The 25,313-nt window shown below is 45.3% G+C and overlaps 2 protein-coding genes across 3 annotated transcripts in view; one reads left to right on the plus strand and one right to left on the minus strand.

The window, feature by feature from the left end:
* sec13 (SEC13 homolog, nuclear pore and COPII coat complex component) overlaps window positions 1–285 on the minus strand; it is a 52,024-nt gene extending 51,739 nt beyond the window's left edge. Inside the window, exon 1 of the mRNA XM_068051435.1 lies at window positions 197–285. Coding sequence (XP_067907536.1) covers window positions 197–199 — 3 coding nt within the window. The 5' untranslated portion in view covers window positions 200–285. The remainder of the gene's footprint in view (window positions 1–196) is intronic.
* Window positions 286–19,454: 19,169 nt separating this feature from the next.
* Window positions 19,455–25,313, plus strand: part of LOC137379982 (cullin-associated NEDD8-dissociated protein 1-like) — a 46,721-nt gene continuing 40,862 nt past the window's right edge. The window contains exons 1-2 of one of the 2 annotated variants that reach the window (XM_068051437.1): window positions 19,455–19,631; window positions 23,338–23,481. In XM_068051437.1, the coding sequence (XP_067907538.1) occupies window positions 19,564–19,631; window positions 23,338–23,481 (212 nt within the window). In that variant the 5' untranslated portion in view covers window positions 19,455–19,563. Of the gene's footprint in view, window positions 19,632–20,218; window positions 20,276–23,337; window positions 23,482–25,313 lie in introns of those variants that run through there. The other variant, XM_068051438.1, reaches the window with a different exon arrangement.

The following is a 25,313-nucleotide window of genomic DNA, read 5'->3' on the forward strand; positions in this document are numbered from 1 at the left end:
CTCTCCTCAAGCCTCCTCTTACATACACCCACCCTCCCCCCGGACCTTCGGCACCCACCAGGCCGGGCAGGCCCTCGATCCAGGGGCCACCCGGCCTGTTCTGGCCGCCTCCAACGATGCCGCACCCCACACCCGGCTCGGGACCCGAGACCCGGTTAGAGCGGGGTCGCCAGGTGACAACCCGCCGCCGACTCACCATTGCTCCGTTCGCGACCCCGGTCCCACACCCGCTTCCGCTCCGCTCAGACGTGGCAACCTCAGACCTGTGCCGCGCTACAAACCCACCGGCTCCCTCCAATGGACACAAACAAAGGTTCCGCAGCGACTGCAGCTCCCCCACTGAGAGCTGGATCACAGCACCCTGACCATCAACAGCACCCATGTAAACACAGCACCCTGAGCATCAACAGCACCCATGTAAACACAGAACCCTGAGCATCAACAGCACCCACAAAGCACCCTGAGCATCAACAGCACCCATATAAACACAGAATCCTGAGCATCAACAGCACCCATGTAAACACAGAACCCTGAGCATCAACAGCACCCATGTAAACACAGCACCCTGAGCATCAACAGCACCCATGTAAACACAGCACCCTGAGCATCAACAGCACCCATGTAAACACAGAACCCTGAGCATCAACAGCACCCACAAAGCACCCTGAGCATCAACAGCACCCATATAAACACAGAATCCTGAGCATCAACAGCACCCATGTAAACACAGCACCCTGAGCATCAACAGCACCCATGTAAACACAGAACCCTGAGCATCAACAGCACCCACAAAGCACCCTGAGCATCAACAGCACCCATATAAACACAGAATCCTGAGCATCAACAGCACCCATGTAAACACAGCACCCTGAGCATCAACAGCACCCATGTAAACACAGAACCCTGAGCATCAACAGCACCCACAAAGCACCCTGAGCATCAACAGCACCCATATAAACACAGAACCCTGAGTATCAGCATCACCCATAGAAATACAGCACCCTGAGCATCAGCAACACACATATAAACACAGCACCCTGAGTATCAGCAGCAGCCATATAAACACAGCACCCTGAGTATCAGCAGCACCCATATAAACACAGCATCCTTAGCATCAGCAGCAGCCATATAAAGACAGCACCCTGAGCATCAGTAGCATCCATACAAACACAACACCCTGAACATCAACAGCACCCACATAATCACTGCATCCTGAGCATAAACAACACCCACATACACACAGCACCCTGAGCATCAGCAGACCCTGAGTATCAGCAGCACCTATATAACACAGTGCCCTGAGCATCAGCAGCACCCTTAGCATCAACAGCACCCACATACACACAGCACCTGAGAACAGAAGCACCCACATAAACAGAGCACCGAGCATCAGCAGCACCCACATAAACACAGCACCCTGTGCATCAACAGCACACTGAGCATCAGCACCACCCATACACACAGCACACTGAATATCAACAGCTTCCCCACACACACACACACAACCTGAGAACAGCAGCACTGACACACAGCACTCCAAGCATTCGCAACAGTACATATCTCTCTTTCTCAGATCATTCCCAGTAGGTGGTTCAGTAGGGTTGATATTAACTCTTTCTCTCTCTTGATGATTCCCAGTAAATGGCTATGCTGGGTTGATGTTATCTCACTCTCTCTTGGATCATTCCCTGTGGATGTTTCTGTTGTGTTGATATTTTCATTCATTTGGATGTTGGGATACATTGTCACTTGATTTGATCCAAATAGATTGTTCTGTTGTGCTGATATTATCTCTCTCTCGAATTATTCCCAGTAGATGGCTCTGTTAGATTGATATTATTTCTCGTTCTCTTTCTCTCTCTCGCTGTGATCAGTCCTGTGGATGACTTTCCTGGGGGTTTCCTGATCTCTCTCTCTGCCTCACTGTTTCTGATGGATTGACTGATCTCTTTCCCTCTGTCAATGTCTCTGCTGGATTGACTGATCTCTCACTCCCTCTGTCAATGTCTCTTTTGGATTGACTGATCTCTCCCCCTCTGTCAATGTTTCTGCTGGATTGACTGATTTCCTTCTCCCTCTGGCAATGTTTCTGCTGGATTGACTGATCTATCTCTTCCTCTGTCAATGTCTATGCTGGATTGACTGATCTCTCTCTTCCTCTGTCAATGTTTCTGCTGGATTGACTGATTTCCTTCTCCCTCTGTCAATGTTTCTGCTGGATTGACTGATTTCCCTCTCCCTCTGTCAATGTTTCTGCTGGATTGACTGATCTATCTCTTCCTCTGTCAATGTTTCTGCTGGATTGACTGATCTCTCTCTTCCTCTGTCAATGTTTCTGCTGGATTGACTGATTTCCTTCTCCCTCTGTCAATGTTTCTGCTGGATTGACTGATTTCCCTCTCCCTCTGTCAATGTTTCTGCTGGATTGACTGATCTCTCTCTTCCTCTGTCAATGCCTCTGCTGGATTGACTGATCTGTCTCCCTCGGTCAATGTCTCTGCTGGATTGACTGATCTCTCTCTCCCTCTGTCAAAATCTCTGCTGGATTGGCTGATCTCTCTCTTCCTCTGTCAATATCTCTGCTGGATTGAGTCATTTCCTTCTCCCTCTGTCAATGTTTCTGCTGGATTGACTGATTTCCTTCTCCCTCTGTCAATGTTTTGGCTGGATTGACTGATCTCTTTCTCCCTCTGTTAATGTTTCTGCTGGATTGACTGATCTCTCTCCCTCTGTCAATGTTTCTGCTGGATTGACTGATCTCTCTCCCTCTGTCAATGTTTCTGCTGGATTGACTGATCTCTCTCTCCCTCTGTCAATGTCTCTTTTGGATTGACTGATCTCTCTCCCTCTGTAAATGTCTCTGCTGGATTGACTGATCTCTCTCCCTCTGTCAATGTTTCTGCTGGATTGACTGATCTCTCTCTCCCTCTGTCAATGTCTCTTTTGGATTGACTGATCTCTCTCTCCCTCTGTTAATGTTTCTGCTGGATTGACTGATCTCTCTCCCTCTGTCAATGTTTCTGCTGGATTGACTGATCTCTCTCTCCCTCTGTCAATGTCTCTTTTGGATTGACTGATCTCTCTCCCTCTGTAAATGTCTCTGCTGGATTGACTGATCTCTCTCCCTCTGTCAATGTTTCTGCTGGATTGACTGATCTCTCTCTCCCTCTGTCAATGTCTCTTTTGGATTGACTGATCTATCTCTTCCTCTGTCAATGTCTATGCTGGATTGACTGATCTCTCTCTTCCTCTGTCAATGTTTCTGCTGGATTGACTGATCTCTCTCCCTCTGTCAATGTTTCTGCTGGATTGACTGATCTCTCTCTCCCTCTGTCAATGTCTCTTTTGGATTGACTGATCTATCTCTTCCTCTGTCAATGTCTATGCTGGATTGACTGATCTCTCTCTTCCTCTGTCAATGTTTCTGCTGGATTGACTGATCTCTCTCCCTCTGTCAATGTTTCTGCTGGATTGACTGATCTATCTCTTCCTCTGTCAATGTCTCTGCTGGATTGACTGATCTCTCTCTTCCTCTGTCAATGTTTCTGCTGGATTGATTGATCTCTCTCTCCCTCTGTCAATGTCTCTTTTGGATTGACTGATCTATCTCTTCCTCTGTCAATGTCTCTGCTGGATTGACTGATCTCTCTCTCCCTCTGTCAATGTGTCTGCTGGATTGACTAATCTCTCTCTCTCTCTTCCTCTGTCAATGTGTCTGCTGGATTGACTGATCTCTCTCTCCCTCTGTCAATGTCTCGCTGGATTTGGCTGATCTCTCTCTCCCTCTGTCAATGTCTCTGCTGGATTTGACTGATCTCTCTCTCCCTCTGTCAGTGTCTCTGCTGGATTTACTGATCTTTCTCTCTCTTCCTCTGTCAATGTCTCTGCTGGATTGACTTATCTCTCTCTCCCTCTGTCAGTGTCTCTGCTGGATTTACTGATTTCTCTCTCTCTTCCTCTGTCAATGTCTCTGCTGGATTTGACTGATCTCTCTGTTCCTCTGTCAATGTCTCTGCTGGATTTGACTGATCTCTCTCTCCCTCTGTCAGTGTCTCTGCTGGATTTACTGATTTCTCTCTCTCTTCCTCTGTCAATGTCTCTGCTGGATTGACTGATCTCTCTCTCCCTTTGTCAATTTGTCTGCTGGATTGACTAATCTCGCTCTCTCTTCCTCTGTCAATGTGTCTGCTGGATTGATTGATCTCTCTCTCCCTCTGTCAATGTCTCTGCTGGATTAACTGATCTCTCTCTCCCTCTGTCAATGTGTCTGCTGGATTGACTAATCTCTCTCTCTCTTCCTCTGTCAATGTGTCTGCTGGATTGATTGATCTCTCTCTCCCTTCCTCTGTCAATGTGTCTGCTGGATTGATTGATCTCTCTCTCCCTCTGTCAATGTCTCTGCTGGATTAACTGATCTCTCTCTCCCTCTGTCAATGTGTCTGCTGGATTGACTAATCTCTCTCTCTCTTCCTCTGTCAATGTGTCTGCTGGATTGATTGATCTCTCTCTCCCTCTGTCAATGTCTCTGCTGGATTTGACTGATCTCTCTCTCCCTCTGTCAGTGTCTCTGCTGGATTTACTGATCTCTCTCTCCCTCTGTCAGTGTCTCTGCTGGATTTACTGATCTTTCTCTCTCTTCCTCTGTCAATGTCTCTGCTGGATTTGACTGATCTCTCTCTCCCTCTGTCAGTGTCTCTGCTGGATTTACTGATCTTTCTCTCTCTTCCTCTGTCAATGTCTCTGCTGGATTGACTTATCTCTCTCTCCCTCTGTCAGTGTCTCTGCTGGATTTACTGATTTCTCTCTCTCTTCCTCTGTCAATGTCTCTGCTGGATTTGACTGATCTCTCTGTTCCTCTGTCAATGTTTCTGCTGGATTGACTGATCTCTCTCTCCCTCTGTCAATGTCTCTGCTGGATTTGACTGATCTCTCTCTCCCTCTGTCAATGTCTCTGCTGGATTGACTGATCTCTCTCTCCCTCTGTCAATGTCTCTGCTGAATTTGACTAATCTCTCTCTCCCTCTGTCAATCTCTGCTCGATTTGACTGATCTCTCTCTTCCTCTGTCAATGTCTCTGCTGGATTTGACTGATCTCTCTCTTCCTCTGTCAATGTCTCTGCTAGATTGACTAATCTCTCTCTCCCTCTGTCAATGTCTCTGCTGGATTTACTGATCTCTCTCTCTCTTCCTCTGTCAATGTCTCTGCTGGATTTGACTGATCTCTCTCTTCCTCTGTCAATGTCTCTGCTAGATTGACTAATCTCTCTCTCCCTCTGTCAATGCCTCTGCTGGATTTACTGATCTCTCTCTCTCTTCCTCTGTCAATGTCTCTGCTGGATTTGACTGATCTCTCTCTTCCTCTGTCAATGTCTCTGCTAGATTGACTAATCTCTCTCTCCCTCTGTCAATGTCTCTGCTGGATTTGACTGATCTCTCTCTCACTCTGTCAATGTCTGCTAGATTGACTAATCTCTCTCTCCCTCTGTCAATGTCTCTGCTGGATTTGACTGATCTCTCTTTTCCTCTGTCAATGTCTCTGCTGGATTTGACTGATCTCTCTCTTCCTCTGTCAATGTTTTTGCTGGATTGACTGATCATCTCTCTCTCTCTCTTTCAATGTTTTTGCTGGATTGACTGATCTCTCTCTCTCTTCCTCTGTCAACGCCTCTGCTAGATTGACTGATCTCTCTCTCCCTCTGTCAATGTCTCTTTTGGATTGACTGATCTCTCTCTCTCTTCCTCTGTGAATGTCTTGCTGGATTGACTGCTCTCTCTCTCTCTTCCTCTGTCAATGTCTCTGCTGGATTGACTGCTCTCTCTCTCTCTTCCTCTGTCAATGTCTCTGCTGGATTGACTGATCTCTCTCTCCCTCTGTCAATGTCTCGCTGGATTTGGCTGATCTCTCTCTCCCTCTGTCAGTGTCTCTGCTGGATTTACTGATTTCTCTCTCTCTTCCTCTGTCAATGTCTCTACTGGATTTGACTGATCTCTCTCTCCCTCTGTCAGTGTCTCTGCTGGATTTACTGATTTCTCTCTCTCTTCCTCTGTCAATGTCTCTGCTGGATTTGACTGATCTCTCTGTTCCTCTCTCAATGTCTCTGCTGGATTTGACTGATCACTCTGTTCCTCTGTCAGTGTCTCTGCTGGATTTACTGATTTCTCTCTCTCTTCCTCTGTCAATGTCTCTGCTGGATTTGACTGATCTCTCTCTCCCTCTGTCAATGTTTCTGCTGGATTGACTGATCTCCCTCTCCCTTTGTCAATTTGTCTGCTGGATTGACTAATCTCTCTCTCTCTTCCTCTGTCAATGTGTCTGCTGGATTGATTGATCTCTCTCTCCCTCTGTCAATGTTTCTGCTGGATTGACTGATCTCTCTCTCCCTTTGTCAATTTGTCTGCTGGATTGACTAATCTCTCTCTCTCTTCCTCTGTCAATTTGTCTGCTGGATTGACTAATCTCTCTCTCTCTTCCTCTGTCAATGTGTCTGCTGGATTTGGCTGATCTCTCTCTCCCTCTGTCAATATCTCTGCTGGATTGACTGATCTCTCTCTCCCTCTGTCAATGTCTCTGCTGGATTGACTGATCTCTCTCTCCCTCTGTCAATGTGTCTTATGGATTGACTAATCTCTCTCTCTCTTCCTCTGTCAATGAGTCTGCTGGATTGATTGATCTCTCTCTCCCTCTGTCAATGTTTCTGCTGGATTGACTGATCTCTCTCTCCCTTTGTCAATTTGTCTGCTGGATTGACTAATCTCTCTCTCTCTTCCTCTGTCAATGTGTCTGCTGGATTTGGCTGATCTCTCTCTCCCTCTGTCAATGTCTCTGCTGGATTTGACTGATCTCTCTCTCCCTCTTTCAGTATCTCTGCTGGATTGACTGATCTCTCTCTCCCTCTGTCAATGTCTCTGCTGGATTGACTGATCTCTCTCTCCCTCTGTCAATGTGTCTTATGGATTGACTAATCTCTCTCTCTCTTCCTCTGTCAATGTGTCTGCTGGATTGATTGATCTCTCTCTCCCTCTGTCAATGTCTCTGCTGGATTTGACTGTTCTCTCTCTCCCTCTGTCAGTGTCTCTGCTGGATTTACTGATCTTTCTCTCTCTTCCTCTGTCAATGTCTCTGCTGGATTGATTGATCTCTCTCTCCCTCTGTCAATGTTTCTGCTGGATTGACTGATCTCTCTCTCCCTTTGTCAATTTGTCTGCTGGATTGACTAATCTCTCTCTCTCTTCCTCTGTCAATTTGTCTGCTGGATTGACTAATCTCTCTCTCTCTTCCTCTGTCAATGTGTCTGCTGGATTTGGCTGATCTCTCTCTCCCTCTGTCAATATCTCTGCTGGATTGACTGATCTCTCTCTCCCTCTGTCAATGTCTCTGCTGGATTGACTGATCTCTCTCTCCCTCTGTCAATGTGTCTTATGGATTGACTAATCTCTCTCTCTCTTCCTCTGTCAATGAGTCTGCTGGATTGATTGATCTCTCTCTCCCTCTGTCAATGTTTCTGCTGGATTGACTGATCTCTCTCTCCCTTTGTCAATTTGTCTGCTGGATTGACTAATCTCTCTCTCTCTTCCTCTGTCAATGTGTCTGCTGGATTTGGCTGATCTCTCTCTCCCTCTGTCAATGTCTCTGCTGGATTTGACTGATCTCTCTCTCCCTCTTTCAGTATCTCTGCTGGATTGACTGATCTCTCTCTCCCTCTGTCAATGTCTCTGCTGGATTGACTGATCTCTCTCTCCCTCTGTCAGTGTCTCTGCTGGATTTACTGATCTTTCTCTCTCTTCCTCTGTCAATGTCTCTGCTGGATTGATTGATCTCTCTCTCCCTCTGTCAATGTTTCTGCTGGATTGACTGATCTCTCTCTCCCTTTGTCAATTTGTCTGCTGGATTGACTAATCTCTCTCTCTCTTCCTCTGTCAATTTGTCTGCTGGATTGACTAATCTCTCTCTCTCTTCCTCTGTCAATGTGTCTGCTGGATTTGGCTGATCTCTCTCTCCCTCTGTCAATATCTCTGCTGGATTGACTGATCTCTCTCTCCCTCTGTCAATGTCTCTGCTGGATTGACTGATCTCTCTCTCCCTCTGTCAATGTGTCTTATGGATTGACTAATCTCTCTCTCTCTTCCTCTGTCAATGAGTCTGCTGGATTGATTGATCTCTCTCTCCCTCTGTCAATGTTTCTGCTGGATTGACTGATCTCTCTCTCCCTTTGTCAATTTGTCTGCTGGATTGACTAATCTCTCTCTCTCTTCCTCTGTCAATGTGTCTGCTGGATTTGGCTGATCTCTCTCTCCCTCTGTCAATGTCTCTGCTGGATTTGACTGATCTCTCTCTCCCTCTTTCAGTATCTCTGCTGGATTGACTGATCTCTCTCTCCCTCTGTCAATGTCTCTGCTGGATTGACTGATCTCTCTCTCCCTCTGTCAGTGTCTCTGCTGGATTTACTGATCTTTCTCTCTCTTCCTCTGTCAATGTCTCTGCTGGATTGACTTATCTCTCTCTCCCTCTGTCAGTGTCTCTGCTGGATTTACTGATTTCTCTCTCTCTTCCTCTGTCAATGTCTCTGCTGGATTTGACTGATCTCTCTGTTCCTCTGTCAATGTTTCTGCTGGATTGACTGATCTCTCTCTCCCTCTGTCAATGTCTCTGCTGGATTTGACTGATCTCTCTCTCCCTCTGTCAATGTCTCTGCTGGATTGACTGATCTCTCTCTCCCTCTGTCAATGTCTCTGCTGAATTTGACTAATCTCTCTCTCCCTCTGTCAATCTCTGCTCGATTTGACTGATCTCTCTCTTCCTCTGTCAATGTCTCTGCTGGATTTGACTGATCTCTCTCTTCCTCTGTCAATGTCTCTGCTAGATTGACTAATCTCTCTCTCCCTCTGTCAATGTCTCTGCTGGATTTACTGATCTCTCTCTCTCTTCCTCTGTCAATGTCTCTGCTGGATTTGACTGATCTCTCTCTTCCTCTGTCAATGTCTCTGCTAGATTGACTAATCTCTCTCTCCCTCTGTCAATGCCTCTGCTGGATTTACTGATCTCTCTCTCTCTTCCTCTGTCAATGTCTCTGCTGGATTTGACTGATCTCTCTCTTCCTCTGTCAATGTCTCTGCTAGATTGACTAATCTCTCTCTCCCTCTGTCAATGTCTCTGCTGGATTTGACTGATCTCTCTCTCACTCTGTCAATGTCTGCTAGATTGACTAATCTCTCTCTCCCTCTGTCAATGTCTCTGCTGGATTTGACTGATCTCTCTTTTCCTCTGTCAATGTCTCTGCTGGATTTGACTGATCTCTCTCTTCCTCTGTCAATGTTTTTGCTGGATTGACTGATCATCTCTCTCTCTCTCTTTCAATGTTTTTGCTGGATTGACTGATCTCTCTCTCTCTTCCTCTGTCAACGCCTCTGCTAGATTGACTGATCTCTCTCTCCCTCTGTCAATGTCTCTTTTGGATTGACTGATCTCTCTCTCTCTTCCTCTGTGAATGTCTTGCTGGATTGACTGCTCTCTCTCTCTCTTCCTCTGTCAATGTCTCTGCTGGATTGACTGCTCTCTCTCTCTCTTCCTCTGTCAATGTCTCTGCTGGATTGACTGATCTCTCTCTCCCTCTGTCAATGTCTCGCTGGATTTGGCTGATCTCTCTCTCCCTCTGTCAGTGTCTCTGCTGGATTTACTGATTTCTCTCTCTCTTCCTCTGTCAATGTCTCTACTGGATTTGACTGATCTCTCTCTCCCTCTGTCAGTGTCTCTGCTGGATTTACTGATTTCTCTCTCTCTTCCTCTGTCAATGTCTCTGCTGGATTTGACTGATCTCTCTGTTCCTCTCTCAATGTCTCTGCTGGATTTGACTGATCACTCTGTTCCTCTGTCAGTGTCTCTGCTGGATTTACTGATTTCTCTCTCTCTTCCTCTGTCAATGTCTCTGCTGGATTTGACTGATCTCTCTCTCCCTCTGTCAATGTTTCTGCTGGATTGACTGATCTCTCTCTCCCTTTGTCAATTTGTCTGCTGGATTGACTAATCTCTCTCTCTCTTCCTCTGTCAATGTGTCTGCTGGATTGATTGATCTCTCTCTCCCTCTGTCAATGTTTCTGCTGGATTGACTGATCTCTCTCTCCCTTTGTCAATTTGTCTGCTGGATTGACTAATCTCTCTCTCTCTTCCTCTGTCAATTTGTCTGCTGGATTGACTAATCTCTCTCTCTCTTCCTCTGTCAATGTGTCTGCTGGATTTGGCTGATCTCTCTCTCCCTCTGTCAATATCTCTGCTGGATTGACTGATCTCTCTCTCCCTCTGTCAATGTCTCTGCTGGATTGACTGATCTCTCTCTCCCTCTGTCAATGTGTCTTATGGATTGACTAATCTCTCTCTCTCTTCCTCTGTCAATGAGTCTGCTGGATTGATTGATCTCTCTCTCCCTCTGTCAATGTTTCTGCTGGATTGACTGATCTCTCTCTCCCTTTGTCAATTTGTCTGCTGGATTGACTAATCTCTCTCTCTCTTCCTCTGTCAATGTGTCTGCTGGATTTGGCTGATCTCTCTCTCCCTCTGTCAATGTCTCTGCTGGATTTGACTGATCTCTCTCTCCCTCTTTCAGTATCTCTGCTGGATTGACTGATCTCTCTCTCCCTCTGTCAATATCTCTGCTGGATTGACTGATCTCTCTCTCCCTCTGTCAATGTGTCTTATGGATTGACTAATCTCTCTCTCTCTTCCTCTGTCAATGTGTCTGCTGGATTGATTGATCTCTCTCTCCCTCTGTCAATGTCTCTGCTGGATTTGACTGTTCTCTCTCTCCCTCTGTCAGTGTCTCTGCTGGATTTACTGATCTTTCTCTCTCTTCCTCTGTCAATGTCTCTGCTGGATTGACTTATCTCTCTCTCCCTCTGTCAGTGTCTCTGCTGGATTTACTGATCTCTCTCTCTCTTCCTCTGTCAATGTCTCTGCTGGATTTGACTGATCTCTCTCTTCCTCTGTCAATGTCTCTGCTGGATTGACTAATCTCTCTCTCCCTCTGTCAATGTCTCTGCTGGATTTGACTGATCTCTCTTTTCCTCTGTCAATGTCTCTGCTGGATTTGACTGATCTCTCTCTTCCTCTGTCAATGTTTTTGCTGGATTGACTGATCTCTCTCTCTTCCTCTGTCAATGTTTTTGCTGGATTGACTGATCTCTCTCTCCCTCTGTCAATGTTTGTGCTGGATTGACTGATCTCTCTCTCCCTCTGTCAATTTTTTTGCTGGATTGACTGATCTCTCTCTCCCTCTGTCAATGTCTCTGCTGGATTGACTGATCTCTCTCTCCCTCTGTCAATGTGTCTTATGGATTGACTAATCTCTCTCTCTCTTCCTCTGTCAATGTGTCTGCTGGATTGACTGATCTCTCTCTCCCTCTGTCAATGTCTCTGCTGGATTTGACTGATCTCTCTCTCCCTCTGTCAATGTCTCTGCTGGATTTGACTGATCTCTCTCTCTCTTTCTCTGTCAATGTGTCTGCTGGATTGATTGATCTCTCTCTCCCTCTGTCAATGTCTCTGCTGGATTTGACTGTTCTCTCTCTCCCTCTGTCAGTGTCTCTGCTGGATTTACTGATCTTTCTCTCTCTTCCTCTGTCAATGTCTCTGCTGGATTGACTTATCTCTCTCTCCCTCTGTCAGTGTCTCTGCTGGATTTACTGATCTCTCTCTCTCTTCCTCTGTCAATGTCTCTGCTGGATTTGACTGATCTCTCTCTTCCTCTGTCAATGTCTCTGCTAGATTGACTAATCTCTCTCTCCCTCTGTCAATGTCTCTGCTGGATTTGACTGATCTCTCTCTCACTCTGTCAATGTCTGCTAGATTGACTAATCTCTCTCTCCCTCTGTCAATGTCTCTGCTGGATTTGACTGATCTCTCTTTTCCTCTGTCAATGTCTCTGCTGGATTTGACTGATCTCTCTCTTCCTCTGTCAATGTTTTTGCTGGATTGACTGATCTCTCTCTCTTCCTCTGTCAATGTTTTTGCTGGATTGACTGATCTCTCTCTCCCTCTGTCAATGTCTCTGCTGGATTTGACTGATCTCTCTCTCACTCTGTCAATGTCTGCTAGATTGACTAATCTCTCTCTCCCTCTGTCAATGTCTCTGCTGGATTTGACTGATCTCTCTTTTCCTCTGTCAATGTCTCTGCTGGATTTGACTGATCTCTCTCTTCCTCTGTCAATGTTTTTGCTGGATTGACTGATCTCTCTCTCTTCCTCTGTCAATGTTTTTGCTGGATTGACTGATCTCTCTCTCCCTCTGTCAATGTTTGTGCTGGATTGACTGATCTCTCTCTCCCTCTGTCAATTTTTTTGCTGGATTGACTGATCTCTCTCTCCCTCTGTCAATGTCTCTGCTGGATTGACTGATCTCTCTCTCCCTCTGTCAATGTGTCTTATGGATTGACTAATCTCTCTCTCTCTTCCTCTGTCAATGTGTCTGCTGGATTGACTGATCTCTCTCTCCCTCTGTCAATGTCTCTGCTGGATTTGACTGATCTCTCTCTCCCTCTGTCAATGTCTCTGCTGGATTTGACTGATCTCTCTCTCTCTTTCTCTGTCAATGTGTCTGCTGGATTGATTGATCTCTCTCTCCCTCTGTCAATGTCTCTGCTGGATTTGACTGTTCTCTCTCTCCCTCTGTCAGTGTCTCTGCTGGATTTACTGATCTCTCTCTCTCTTCCTCTGTCAATGTCTCTGCTGGATTGACTTATCTCTCTCTCCCTCTGTCAGTGTCTCTGCTGGATTTACTGATCTCTCTCTCTCTTCCTCTGTCAATGTCTCTGCTGGATTTGACTGATCTCTCTCTTCCTCTGTCAATGTCTCTGCTAGATTGACTAATCTCTCTCTCCCTCTGTCAATGTCTCTGCTGGATTTGACTGATCTCTCTCTCACTCTGTCAATGTCTGCTAGATTGACTAATCTCTCTCTCCCTCTGTCAATGTCTCTGCTGGATTTGACTGATCTCTCTTTTCCTCTGTCAATGTCTCTGCTGGATTTGACTGATCTCTCTCTTCCTCTGTCAATGTTTTTGCTGGATTGACTGATCTCTCTCTCTTCCTCTGTCAATGTTTTTGCTGGATTGACTGATCTCTCTCTCCCTCTGTCAATGTTTGTGCTGGATTGACTGATCTCTCTCTCCCTCTGTCAATTTTTTTGCTGGATTGACTGATCTCTCTCTCCCTCTGTCAATGTCTCTGCTGGATTGACTGATCTCTCTCTCCCTCTGTCAATGTGTCTTATGGATTGACTAATCTCTCTCTCTCTTCCTCTGTCAATGTGTCTGCTGGATTGACTGATCTCTCTCTCCCTCTGTCAATGTCTCTGCTGGATTTGACTGATCTCTCTCTCCCTCTGTCAATGTCTCTGCTGGATTTGACTGATCTCTCTCTCTCTTTCTCTGTCAATGTGTCTGCTGGATTGATTGATCTCTCTCTCCCTCTGTCAATGTCTCTGCTGGATTTGACTGTTCTCTCTCTCCCTCTGTCAGTGTCTCTGCTGGATTTACTGATCTTTCTCTCTCTTCCTCTGTCAATGTCTCTGCTGGATTGACTTATCTCTCTCTCCCTCTGTCAGTGTCTCTGCTGGATTTACTGATCTCTCTCTCTCTTCCTCTGTCAATGTCTCTGCTGGATTTGACTGATCTCTCTCTTCCTCTGTCAATGTCTCTGCTAGATTGACTAATCTCTCTCTCCCTCTGTCAATGTCTCTGCTGGATTTGACTGATCTCTCTCTCACTCTGTCAATGTCTGCTAGATTGACTAATCTCTCTCTCCCTCTGTCAATGTCTCTGCTGGATTTGACTGATCTCTCTTTTCCTCTGTCAATGTCTCTGCTGGATTTGACTGATCTCTCTCTTCCTCTGTCAATGTTTTTGCTGGATTGACTGATCTCTCTCTCTTCCTCTGTCAATGTTTTTGCTGGATTGACTGATCTCTCTCTCCCTCTGTCAATGTCTCTGCTGGATTGACTGATCTCTCTCTCCCTCTGTCAATGTGTCTTATGGATTGACTAATCTCTCTCTCTCTTCCTCTGTCAATGTGTCTGCTGGATTGATTGATCTCTCTCTCCCTCTGTCAATGTCTCTGCTGGATTTGACTGTTCTCTCTCTCCCTCTGTCAGTGTCTCTGCTGGATTTACTGATCTTTCTCTCTCTTCCTCTGTCAATGTCTCTGCTGGATTGACTTATCTCTCTCTCCCTCTGTCAGTGTCTCTGCTGGATTTACTGATCTCTCTCTCTCTTCCTCTGTCAATGTCTCTGCTGGATTTGACTGATCTCTCTCTTCCTCTGTCAATGTCTCTGCTGGATTGACTAATCTCTCTCTCCCTCTGTCAATGTCTCTGCTGGATTTGACTGATCTCTCTTTTCCTCTGTCAATGTCTCTGCTGGATTTGACTGATCTCTCTCTTCCTCTGTCAATGTTTTTGCTGGATTGACTGATCTCTCTCTCTTCCTCTGTCAATGTCTCTGCTGGATTGACTGATCTCTCTCTCCCTCTGTCAATGTGTCTTATGGATTGACTAATCTCTCTCTCTCTTCCTCTGTCAATGTGTCTGCTGGATTGATTGATCTCTCTCTCCCTCTGTCAATGTCTCTGCTGGATTTGACTGTTCTCTCTCTCCCTCTGTCAGTGTCTCTGCTGGATTTACTGATCTTTCTCTCTCTTCCTCTGTCAATGTCTCTGCTGGATTGACTTATCTCTCTCTCCCTCTGTCAGTGTCTCTGCTGGATTTACTGATCTCTCTCTCTCTTCCTCTGTCAATGTCTCTGCTGGATTTGACTGATCTCTCTCTTCCTCTGTCAATGTCTCTGCTGGATTGACTAATCTCTCTCTCCCTCTGTCAATGTCTCTGCTGGATTTGACTGATCTCTCTTTTCCTCTGTCAATGTCTCTGCTGGATTTGACTGATCTCTCTCTTCCTCTGTCAATGTTTTTGCTGGATTGACTGATCTCTCTCTCTTCCTCTGTCAATGTTTTTGCTGGATTGACTGATCTCTCTCTCCCTCTGTCAATGTTTGTGCTGGATTGACTGATCTCTCTCTCCCTCTGTCAATTTTTTTGCTGGATTGACTGATCTCTCTCTCCCTCTGTCAATGTCTCTGCTGGATTGACTGATCTCTCTCTCCCTCTGTCAATGTGTCTTATGGATTGACTAATCTCTCTCTCTCTTCCTCTGTCAATGTGTCTGCTGGATTGACTGATCTCTCTCTCCCTCTGTCAATGTCTCTGCTGGATTTGACTGATCTCTCTCTCTCTTTCTCTGTCAATGTGTCTGCTGGATTGATTGATCTCTCTCTCCCTCTGTCAATGTCTCTGCTGGATTTGACTGTTCTCTCTCTCCCTCTGTCAGTGTCTCTGCTGGATTTACTGATCTTTCTCTCTCTTCCTCTGTCAATGTCTCTGCTGGATTGACTTATCTCTCTCTCTCTTCCTCTGTCAATGTCTCTGCTGGATTTGACTGATCTCTCTCTTCCTCTGTCAATGTCTCTGCTGGATTGACTAATCTCTCTCTCCCTCTGTCAATGTCTCTGCTGGATTTGACTGATCTCTCTTTTCCTCTGTCAATGTCTCTGCTGGATTTGACTGATCTCTCTCTTCCTCTGTCAATGTTTTTGCTGGATTGACTGATCTCTCTCTCTTCCTCTGTCAATGTTTTTGCTGGATTGACTGATCTCTCTCTCCCTCTGTCAATGTCTCTGCTGGATTGACTGATCTCTCTCTCCCTCTGTCAATGTGTCTTATGGATTGACTAATCTCTCTCTCTCTTCCTCTGTCAATGTGTCTGCTGGATTGATTGATCTCTCTCTCCCTCTGTCAATGTCTCTGCTGGATTTGACTGTTCTCTCTCTCCCTCTGTCAGTGTCTCTGCTGGATTTACTGATCTTTCTCACTCTTCCTCTGTCAATGTCTCTGCTGGATTGACTTATCTCTCTCTCCCTCTGTCAGTGTCTCTGCTGGATTTACTGATCTCTCTCTCTCTTCCTCTGTCAATGTCTCTGCTGGATTTGACTGATCTCTCTCTTCCTCTGTCAATGTCTCTGCTGGATTGACTAATCTCTCTCTCCCTCTGTCAATGTCTCTGCTGGATTTGACTGATCTCTCTTTTCCTCTGTCAATGTCTCTGCTGGATTTGACTGATCTCTCTCTTCCTCTGTCAATGTTTTTGCTGGATTGACTGATCTCTCTCTCTTCCTCTGTCAATGTTTTTGCTGGATTGACTGATCTCTCTCTCCCTCTGTCAATGTTTGTGCTGGATTGACTGATCTCTCTCTCCCTCTGTCAATTTTTTTGCTGGATTGACTGATCTCTCTCTCCCTCTGTCAATGTCTCTGCTGGATTGACTGATCTCTCTCTCCCTCTGTCAATGTGTCTTATGGATTGACTAATCTCTCTCTCTCTTCCTCTGTCAATGTGTCTGCTGGATTGACTGATCTCTCTCTCCCTCTGTCAATGTCTCTGCTGGATTTGACTGATCTCTCTCTCTCTTTCTCTGTCAATGTGTCTGCTGGATTGATTGATCTCTCTCTCCCTCTGTCAATGTCTCTGCTGGATTTGACTGTTCTCTCTCTCCCTCTGTCAGTGTCTCTGCTGGATTTACTGATCTTTCTCTCTCTTCCTCTGTCAATGTCTCTGCTGGATTGACTTATCTCTCTCTCCCTCTGTCAGTGTCTCTGCTGGATTTACTGATCTCTCTCTCTCTTCCTCTGTCAATGTCTCTGCTGGATTTGACTGATCTCTCTCTTCCTCTGTCAATGTCTCTGCTAGATTGACTAATCTCTCTCTCCCTCTGTCAATGTCTCTGCTGGATTTGACTGATCTCTCTCTCACTCTGTCAATGTCTGCTAGATTGACTAATCTCTCTCTCCCTCTGTCAATGTCTCTGCTGGATTTGACTGATCTCTCTTTTCCTCTGTCAATGTCTCTGCTGGATTTGACTGATCTCTCTCTTCCTCTGTCAATGTTTTTGCTGGATTGACTGATCTCTCTCTCTTCCTCTGTCAATGTTTTTGCTGGATTGACTGATCTCTCTCTCCCTCTGTCAATGTTTGTGCTGGATTGACTGATCTCTCTCTCCCTCTGTCAATTTTTTTGCTGGATTGACTGATCTCTCTCTCCCTCTGTCAATGTCTCTGCTGGATTGACTGATCTCTCTCTCCCTCTGTCAATGTGTCTTATGGATTGACTAATCTCTCTCTCTCTTCCTCTGTCAATGTGTCTGCTGGATTGACTGATCTCTCTCTCCCTCTGTCAATGTCTCTGCTGGATTTGACTGATCTCTCTCTCCCTCTGTCAATGTCTCTGCTGGATTTGACTGATCTCTCTCTCTCTTTCTCTGTCAATGTGTCTGCTGGATTGATTGATCTCTCTCTCCCTCTGTCAATGTCCCTGCTGGATTTGACTGTTCTCTCTCTCCCTCTGTCAGTGTCTCTGCTGGATTTACTGATCTCTCTCTCTCTTCCTCTGTCAATGTCTCTGCTGGATTGACTTATCTCTCTCTCCCTCTGTCAGTGTCTCTGCTGGATTTACTGATCTCTCTCTCTCTTCCTCTGTCAATGTCTCTGCTGGATTTGACTGATCTCTCTCTTCCTCTGTCAATGTCTCTGCTAGATTGACTAATCTCTCTCTCCCTCTGTCAATGTCTCTGCTGGATTTGACTGATCTCTCTCTCACTCTGTCAATGTCTGCTAGATTGACTAATCTCTCTCTCCCTCTGTCAATGTCTCTGCTGGATTTGACTGATCTCTCTTTTCCTCTGTCAATGTCTCTGCTGGATTTGACTGATCTCTCTCTTCCTCTGTCAATGTTTTTGCTGGATTGACTGATCTCTCTCTCTTCCTCTGTCAATGTTTTTGCTGGATTGACTGATCTCTCTCTCCCTCTGTCAATGTTTGTGCTGGATTGACTGATCTCTCTCTCCCTCTGTCAATTTTTTTGCTGGATTGACTGATCTCTCTCTCCCTCTGTCAATGTCTCTGCTGGATTGACTGATCTCTCTCTCCCTCTGTCAATGTGTCTTATGGATTGACTAATCTCTCTCTCTCTTCCTCTGTCAATGTGTCTGCTGGATTGACTGATCTCTCTCTCCCTCTGTCAATGTCTCTGCTGGATTTGACTGATCTCTCTCTCCCTCTGTCAATGTCTCTGCTGGATTTGACTGATCTCTCTCTCTCTTTCTCTGTCAATGTGTCTGCTGGATTGATTGATCTCTCTCTCCCTCTGTCAATGTCTCTGCTGGATTTGACTGTTCTCTCTCTCCCTCTGTCAGTGTCTCTGCTGGATTTACTGATCTTTCTCTCTCTTCCTCTGTCAATGTCTCTGCTGGATTGACTTATCTCTCTCTCCCTCTGTCAGTGTCTCTGCTGGATTTACTGATCTCTCTCTCTCTTCCTCTGTCAATGTCTCTGCTGGATTTGACTGATCTCTCTCTTCCTGTCAATGTCTCTGCTAGATTGACTAATCTCTCTCTCCCTCTGTCAATGTCTCTGCTGGATTTGACTGATCTCTCTCTCACTCTGTCAATGTCTGCTAGATTGACTAATCTCTCTCTCCCTCTGTCAATGTCTCTGCTGGATTTGGCTGATCTCTCTCTCCCTCTGTAAATGTCTCTGCTGGATTTGGCTGATCTGTCTCTCCCTCTGTCAATGTCTCTGCTAGATTGACTAATCTCTCTCTCCCTCTGTCAATGTCTCTGCTGGATTTGGCTGATCTCTCTCTCCCTCTGTAAATGTCTCTGCTGGATTTGGCTGATCTGTCTCTCCCTCTGTCAATGTCTCTGCTGGATTGACTGATCTCTCTCTCACTCTGTCAATGTCTCTGCTAGATTGACTAATCTCTCTCTCCCTCTGTCAATGTCTCTGCTGGATTTGGCTGATCTCTCTCTCCCTCTGTAAATGTCTCTGCTGGATTTGGCTGATCTCTCTCTCCCTCTGTCAATGTCTCTGCTGGATTGACTGATCTCTCTCTCCCTCTGTCAATGTCTCTGCTGGATTGACTGATCTCTCTCTCCCTCTGTCAATGTCTCTGCTGGATTTGACTGATCTCTCTCTCCCTCTGTCAATGTCTGCTGGATTTGACTGATCTCTCTCTCCCTCTATCAATGTCTCTGCTGGATTTGACTGATCCCTCTCTCCCTCTATCAATGTCTCTGCTGGATTTGACTGATCCCTCTCTCCCTCTGTCAATGTCTCTGCTGGATTTGACTGATCTCTCTCTCCCTCTGTCAATGTCTCTGCTGGATTTGACTGATCCCTCTCTCCCTCTGTCAATGTCTCTGCTGGATTGAGTGATGTCTCTCGCTGCGCCAATGTCTGCTGTATTTCGCTGGCTGTGGGCGGAACCCACGGTAGCTGCCACTAGGTGTCAGTGCTGGAGGATGCCGGCCTCCGGCAGCGCGCTCTGTCTGACAGGGATGGGCTTTTCCAGTGACTTCTAACCCGGGAACACGTCAGTTGACGACCCGGCTGATCGCCATCTTTTTTCATGGACGAGTAGCGAGGGGCTGTAGTGAGTGTGAGTAGTTTGGAGTCTGCTCTTTAGATTCTCAACATGGCCAACGTGTCCTACCACATCTCCAACTTGCTGGAGAAGATGACATCCAGCGACAAGGACTTCAGGTGAGCTCCCAGACTCCGCCTTCCCCTTCCACAGGGATTGTCTTGCTCCACTTGGAGATTGCAATTGGGCATAAATATTGCATTGTAACCTTAGCCTTCCCCCCCCCCCCCCCCCCCCGCCCTCCTAATTTCTTGGTGCAGTTCTCAGCATTTCAGACTGTTCATCATTTGTGTGTCACAGCTGATCTTCTGGAGTCTTCTCAATGCCAGTATTAGTGGGTGGCTGCTTGCTTTTTTAGTTTAACTCCAGCTTGCATTCTCCTTCACAGTAATATTAATTGGGGTATTGCTTTGGTTTGCACAACGCTGCAGTTTGCAGAGTGTGAAACTAGGCAGCTTGTGGATGAAGTCTGCAGCCCTATAAAGGGCTATTTATAACATATTCAGTCTCAACTCAACTCTGAATCAGTTCAATTCAGTGTCCCAGTTGCAGACATAAGCCATCAGCCTGCTTCTGAAACGGGGGTGGGGTTGGGTGGGTGGGTGGTAATGTTAATGTAGGGTGTGTTCACTTTATGGTTTGCAGTGCATGAGATATCGAAGTGCTCTTTTTCCTAAAATACATCCTGGACAGAAGTGAGTTCATGGGCTGTTGTACCTGCTTCCTAGTGCTTGGCTCGAAGGCTGCAAAAGAGGACCCTGAAGTAAGTATCTCGTGTCTTTAAACTCAGCCAAGCAATAGTGCAGAAAAAGAGAGTTAGAAGTAATTGATATTAAATGATTGCTCAGTGTTACAGGCCCAGGATCTGCAGGTTCTGATCAACTTAAAGGAGCAATGCACCATAAAGATGGCCTAGCTAATGTTTTTCTAGGAAAAGGAACTAAAAACGTCCCCAAGGCTGTGCAGAGGTCTGTTGAACCTCTTGTGATTTCTAGATAAAATGGCTAAATGCCACATCGTTTCCGCCTGTACCCCTTTTCCATTGCCTTCAAGAATTTTGGTAAGATTTTCTTGAAAATATGTTAAATTTTCATGTTACACTAAATGTTTCTCATTTTAAAGTGTAGTTACAGAATCTCTGAATTGTTGCAGCACAGAAGGAGGCCATTCGGCCCATCATGTCTGCACTGGCACTCTGAGCAAGCAATTCACTTAGTGCTATTACCTCGCCTTCTCCCCATAACCCTGTACATTCTTTCTTTTCAGGTAACTATCTAATTCCTTTTTGAATGTCTTGATTGAACCTGCCTCCACCACACTGTTGGATAGTGATTTCCAGATCCTAACCATGCGCTGCGTGAAAAAGTTGTCCCTCATGTTACTTTTTTTGCCAATTACCTTAAATCCGTGTCCTCTTGTTCTTGATCCTTTCATGAGTGGGAACAGTTTCTCCCTATCTACTCTGTCCAGACCCCTCATGATTTTGAATACCTCTATCAAATCTCCTTTCAGCCTTCTCTTCAAGGAATGCAGTCCCAACTTCTCCAATTTATCTTTGTAAATGAAGTTCCTCATCCCTGGAACCATTCTTGTGAATCTTTTCTGCACTGTCTCCAATGATTTTACATCTTTCCTTAAATGCTTTTGTAATGTAGGAAACGCACAACTAACTTGCCCACAGCAAGCTCCCACAAACAGCAGTGAAAAAATGATCAGATACCTTGTGCTGATTAAGGTATAAATATTAGTCAGGGCGCTAGGAGAACTCACCTGTTCTTCTTTGAAATAGAGCCGTGGGAACTTTTGCGTCTGCCTGTGAGAGCAGGCGGGGCTTTGGTTTAGCGTCTCAGCCGATAGATGTCACCTATGACATTGCAGCTTTCCCTCAGCCCTGCACTGGTATGTCAACTTGGATTATGTGTTCAAGTCTCTGGAGTGGGATGTGAACCCACACCTTTTGATTGTGATGAAGGCTGCTACCAACTGAGCCATGGCTGATGGCTTTTCATCTCTCTCTCAGGAAGTCCCAAGTGCTTGTCAGTTACAGAGGACACAGGTGACTGTTGGTGTGACGGCCATTTTTCTTACTGAACAATCCTTCAAACAGCATCGGTGTGGTTGAGGGAGGAATGTTGGCCAGGGCACCGAGAGAGCTCCCTGATTCTCTTCCAGTAATGCCATGGGATCTTTTACAGCCACCTGAGAGGGCAGCACAGACTCAGTCTAATATCTCACGAGTATAGAAGTGTTGTGGTAATGTTACTGGACTGGTAATCCAGAGGTCTAGACTAATGAGAGTTCACATGAGTTCAGATCCCACCATGGCAATTTGAGAATTTGAATTCAGTTTATAAAATTTGGAAATAAAATACTGGTATCAGTAAAAGTGACCACGAAGCTTTCATATTTTTTTTAAAAAGAAACAACAAGCAACTAGCTCACTAATGTTCTTTAGGGAAGGAAACCTGGTGTCTTTCGCCTACATGTGACTCCAGTTCCACGCCAATGTGCTTGACTCTTAACTGCCCTCTGAAATGGTCCAGCAAGCCACTCAGTTGTATCAAACTGGAACTCGGGGCAAAATTCTTGCCTTGCCAGTGATGCCCACATCCCAGAATTAGTTTTAAAAAAAAATATGACTTGCCAGTTGTGTAAATAGACAAATGCCAGGATTAAGTTTACAGCTGATCTTCACTGAGACTGGCTGTGCTGTTTGAAAGTAAACATGGTCTAAGACCACTGTCTTGCGACCTGGCCTCCAAGTCGGAAGAGTCGAGTGTAAACAACCCATCCTTCCCATTGCAGATGACAGTGGTGACTCACTTTTTTTTAGTTTCTTAATTAGACACCTCATCTCATGGCCTGCTAAATACACTGAGCCAGTTGATTGTGTTGGCGTGCTTGTACTTTGACACACAATTGCAACGCAACGCAGGTATGCTGATTAGTAAGCCCACTTAGCATCAAGTTCACTGCCCTGCCCATTGCAATGATGTGGTTTTGCCAGGTCTCCTCTTCCCCACCTCCTCAACTGGTCACTGACAGGACTGAAAACCAGAACAAGATGGCTCCATAAATGGGGATGGCTATAAGTCTGTCCTTGCTCTCGATCCCTTCGTACCCTAAAGCTACCTAAATCTGCGGGTTTGGAGTTTTGTTTTAGTGGTGATGGTCTGATGACATGCAGTGATATGATTTTAGATTGTTGTCATGCAACACAAATGTTGTAAAGCTGTCTGTTGCAGCCACAGGTTTTGGGCTCTGAGGCCGAGTGTCATGTCAGCGTATTATTGACAATGTTAATGTATCGATATCTGCCCGTCTACCTCAGAATTTCCTTTTGCTTCAGAGGAATTAAAGGGGATAAAAACCAGGGTCTTTCTTTGTGTCCTTTGTGCTTGCTGGACTTTTGGCAGCTGTTCATCCATGAACATTCTGTAGACACTCCCTACTGCAGGGTTATGCTGAAGAACCTTTTTTTCACTCCAAGGGGCCATGAGAGCAATGAGCTCTTGAAGGAGACATTCAAGGTTTGTGTGTTTTAAAGGTATTAACTTGCACTTTATAGGATCTGCTTTGTTTTTGTAGATTTGTCAATATGCTTGATTTGGTTACTTTGGGCTGTATAAATGAAGAATAAGAGTGTGATATTTTCTGTCATCTGAAAGAGTAGGAATAATTACAGCACAGGAGGAGGCCATCCAGTTTATTGTGCATATGGAGGCTCTTTGAAGAGTTATCCGATTAGTTCACACTCCTGCTACATGTAATGCCAATTTAGCTGTTTGTTTTTGAAGGTCTATATGAATATCTGTTGTTGTTTAGGTTCATGGCCACCAATGACCTGATGGTAGAGCTGCAGAAAGACTCCATCAAGTTGGACGATGACAGTGAGAAGAAGGTGGTGAAGATGTTACTTAGGCTGTTGGAGGATAAAAACGGAGAGGTGCAGAACCTGGCCGTGAAGTGGTAAGTGACCGTTGCTGAAGCTAAACGTCATGGTGTACAGCTACAGCTTTAGGTAGGTGATGTTGATTATGCAGCCTGCTGCCTGTTTGCTACCAGCCTCTCTTTCACTGGTGGCTCTGGGTGTACTTTGCCCCATGTGCCCTGAGCCTCTAGCCTGCCTGGTGTTGATGGGAGTTGGCATTCAGTGCTTGACTGTACAGAAGGGAAATAATGCATGGTTATTGTGATAGTACAAGTGTTTTCCACATGTTTACATGTACTGCAGTACAGTGAGTCCATTATGTCGCTGTCATCGCTGATGTGCTACCAGTGACAGATGGCGAGCCATATTGTTTGTGATGGATGAGAGCCACAAATAGCCATTTGCATGCTGATTTATTCCTGCCATGGTTAACTTCTGCTTGGTAGCTAACCCTGATGGTGTAGTCCAAAGTCAGGATCTTGTGTGCGCTCATGTGTCAATCTGCCTCAAATATAATCACAGGAAGAGGAGTCTGCTGTGCTATTCAATGAGAACGTGGCTGATCTGTGACCTAACTGCCTATCCTCACCTTTACCCCATATCCCTTATATTTTTGTTATCCAAAGGTATTATCAATTCCAGATTTAAAATTAACAATTGATATGGCATTTATTGTTTGTGGAAAAAAAGTTCTAAACTTCTGTCACCTTTTGTGTGTAGAAGTGTTTCCTAATTTCACTCCTGAAACTATGTCCCTTAGTCCTAGCCTCAACTAGCAGAAACAGTTTCTCTCTCTCTCTCTCTACCCTATCTGTTTCCCTTAATATCATGAATACTTCGATCAAATCACCCTGTAACCTTCTAAATTCCAGGGACTACAACCTTAGTTTGCAAAATCTCTTCTCGTTGCTTAACCCTTGGAGTCCAGGTATCATTCTGCTAAATCTTTGCTGCATTCCGTCCAAGGCCAATATATCTTTCCTAAGGTGTGATGCCCAGAACTACACTCAGTATTCCAGGTGTGCTGTAACCAGGGCTTTATATAGCTGAAGCATGAATTCTACCCCCTTGTATTCTAGTCCTCTAGATATAAAGGCCAGCATTCCGTTAGGCTTTTTGATTATTTTCTGTACCTGTTAATTACATTTTAATCTGTGTATCTGGACCCCCAAGTCTCTTTGGACCGCCACTGTTTCTAGTTTTTCACCGTTTAGGAAGTATCCTGTTTAGGTTTAAAGTGGATGACTTCACATTTTCCTACATTGAAATCCATTTTTTATCCCATTCGCTTAATCTATCGATATCTCATTGTAATTTTACACTTCCGTCTACACTGCTTACAATGTTGCCTATCTTAGTGCCATCGGCAAGTTTGGATATTTGGCTTTCTATCCCCTCATTTAACTTGTTAATAAATATGGTGAATGGTTGAGGCTCCAACACAGATCCTTACGGATCACTACTAGTCACATCCTGCTAATTAGGGTAGCTGCCCATTGTCTCCCCTCTATGGCTGAACAGAAGGAGACAATTTCCTAACTAGGTCAATACTTTGCCTTCAATTCTGTGAGCTTCAACTTCAGCTAAACAGCCTCTTAGGAGGGATGTTTATCAACTGCCGCCTTGAAATCTATCTGCATAATCTCCATAGATATTCCCCTGTCCACTACTTTAGTCACATCTTCAAAAACATTCAATCAGATTTGTCAGTCATGACCTATCCTTTACACATCCATACTGGTTCTCTGCTCAGCTAAAAAATTTCAAGGTTTTCAGTCACCCTATCTTGATATACTAGCAATTTCCCAACAACAGATGTTAGGTTAACTAGCCTATAATTTCCTGATTTTTCTCTCACACCTTCCTTAAA

This window comes from Heterodontus francisci, chromosome 19, assembly GCF_036365525.1.
Source record: "Heterodontus francisci isolate sHetFra1 chromosome 19, sHetFra1.hap1, whole genome shotgun sequence".
Lineage (NCBI taxonomy): Eukaryota > Metazoa > Chordata > Chondrichthyes > Heterodontiformes > Heterodontidae > Heterodontus > Heterodontus francisci.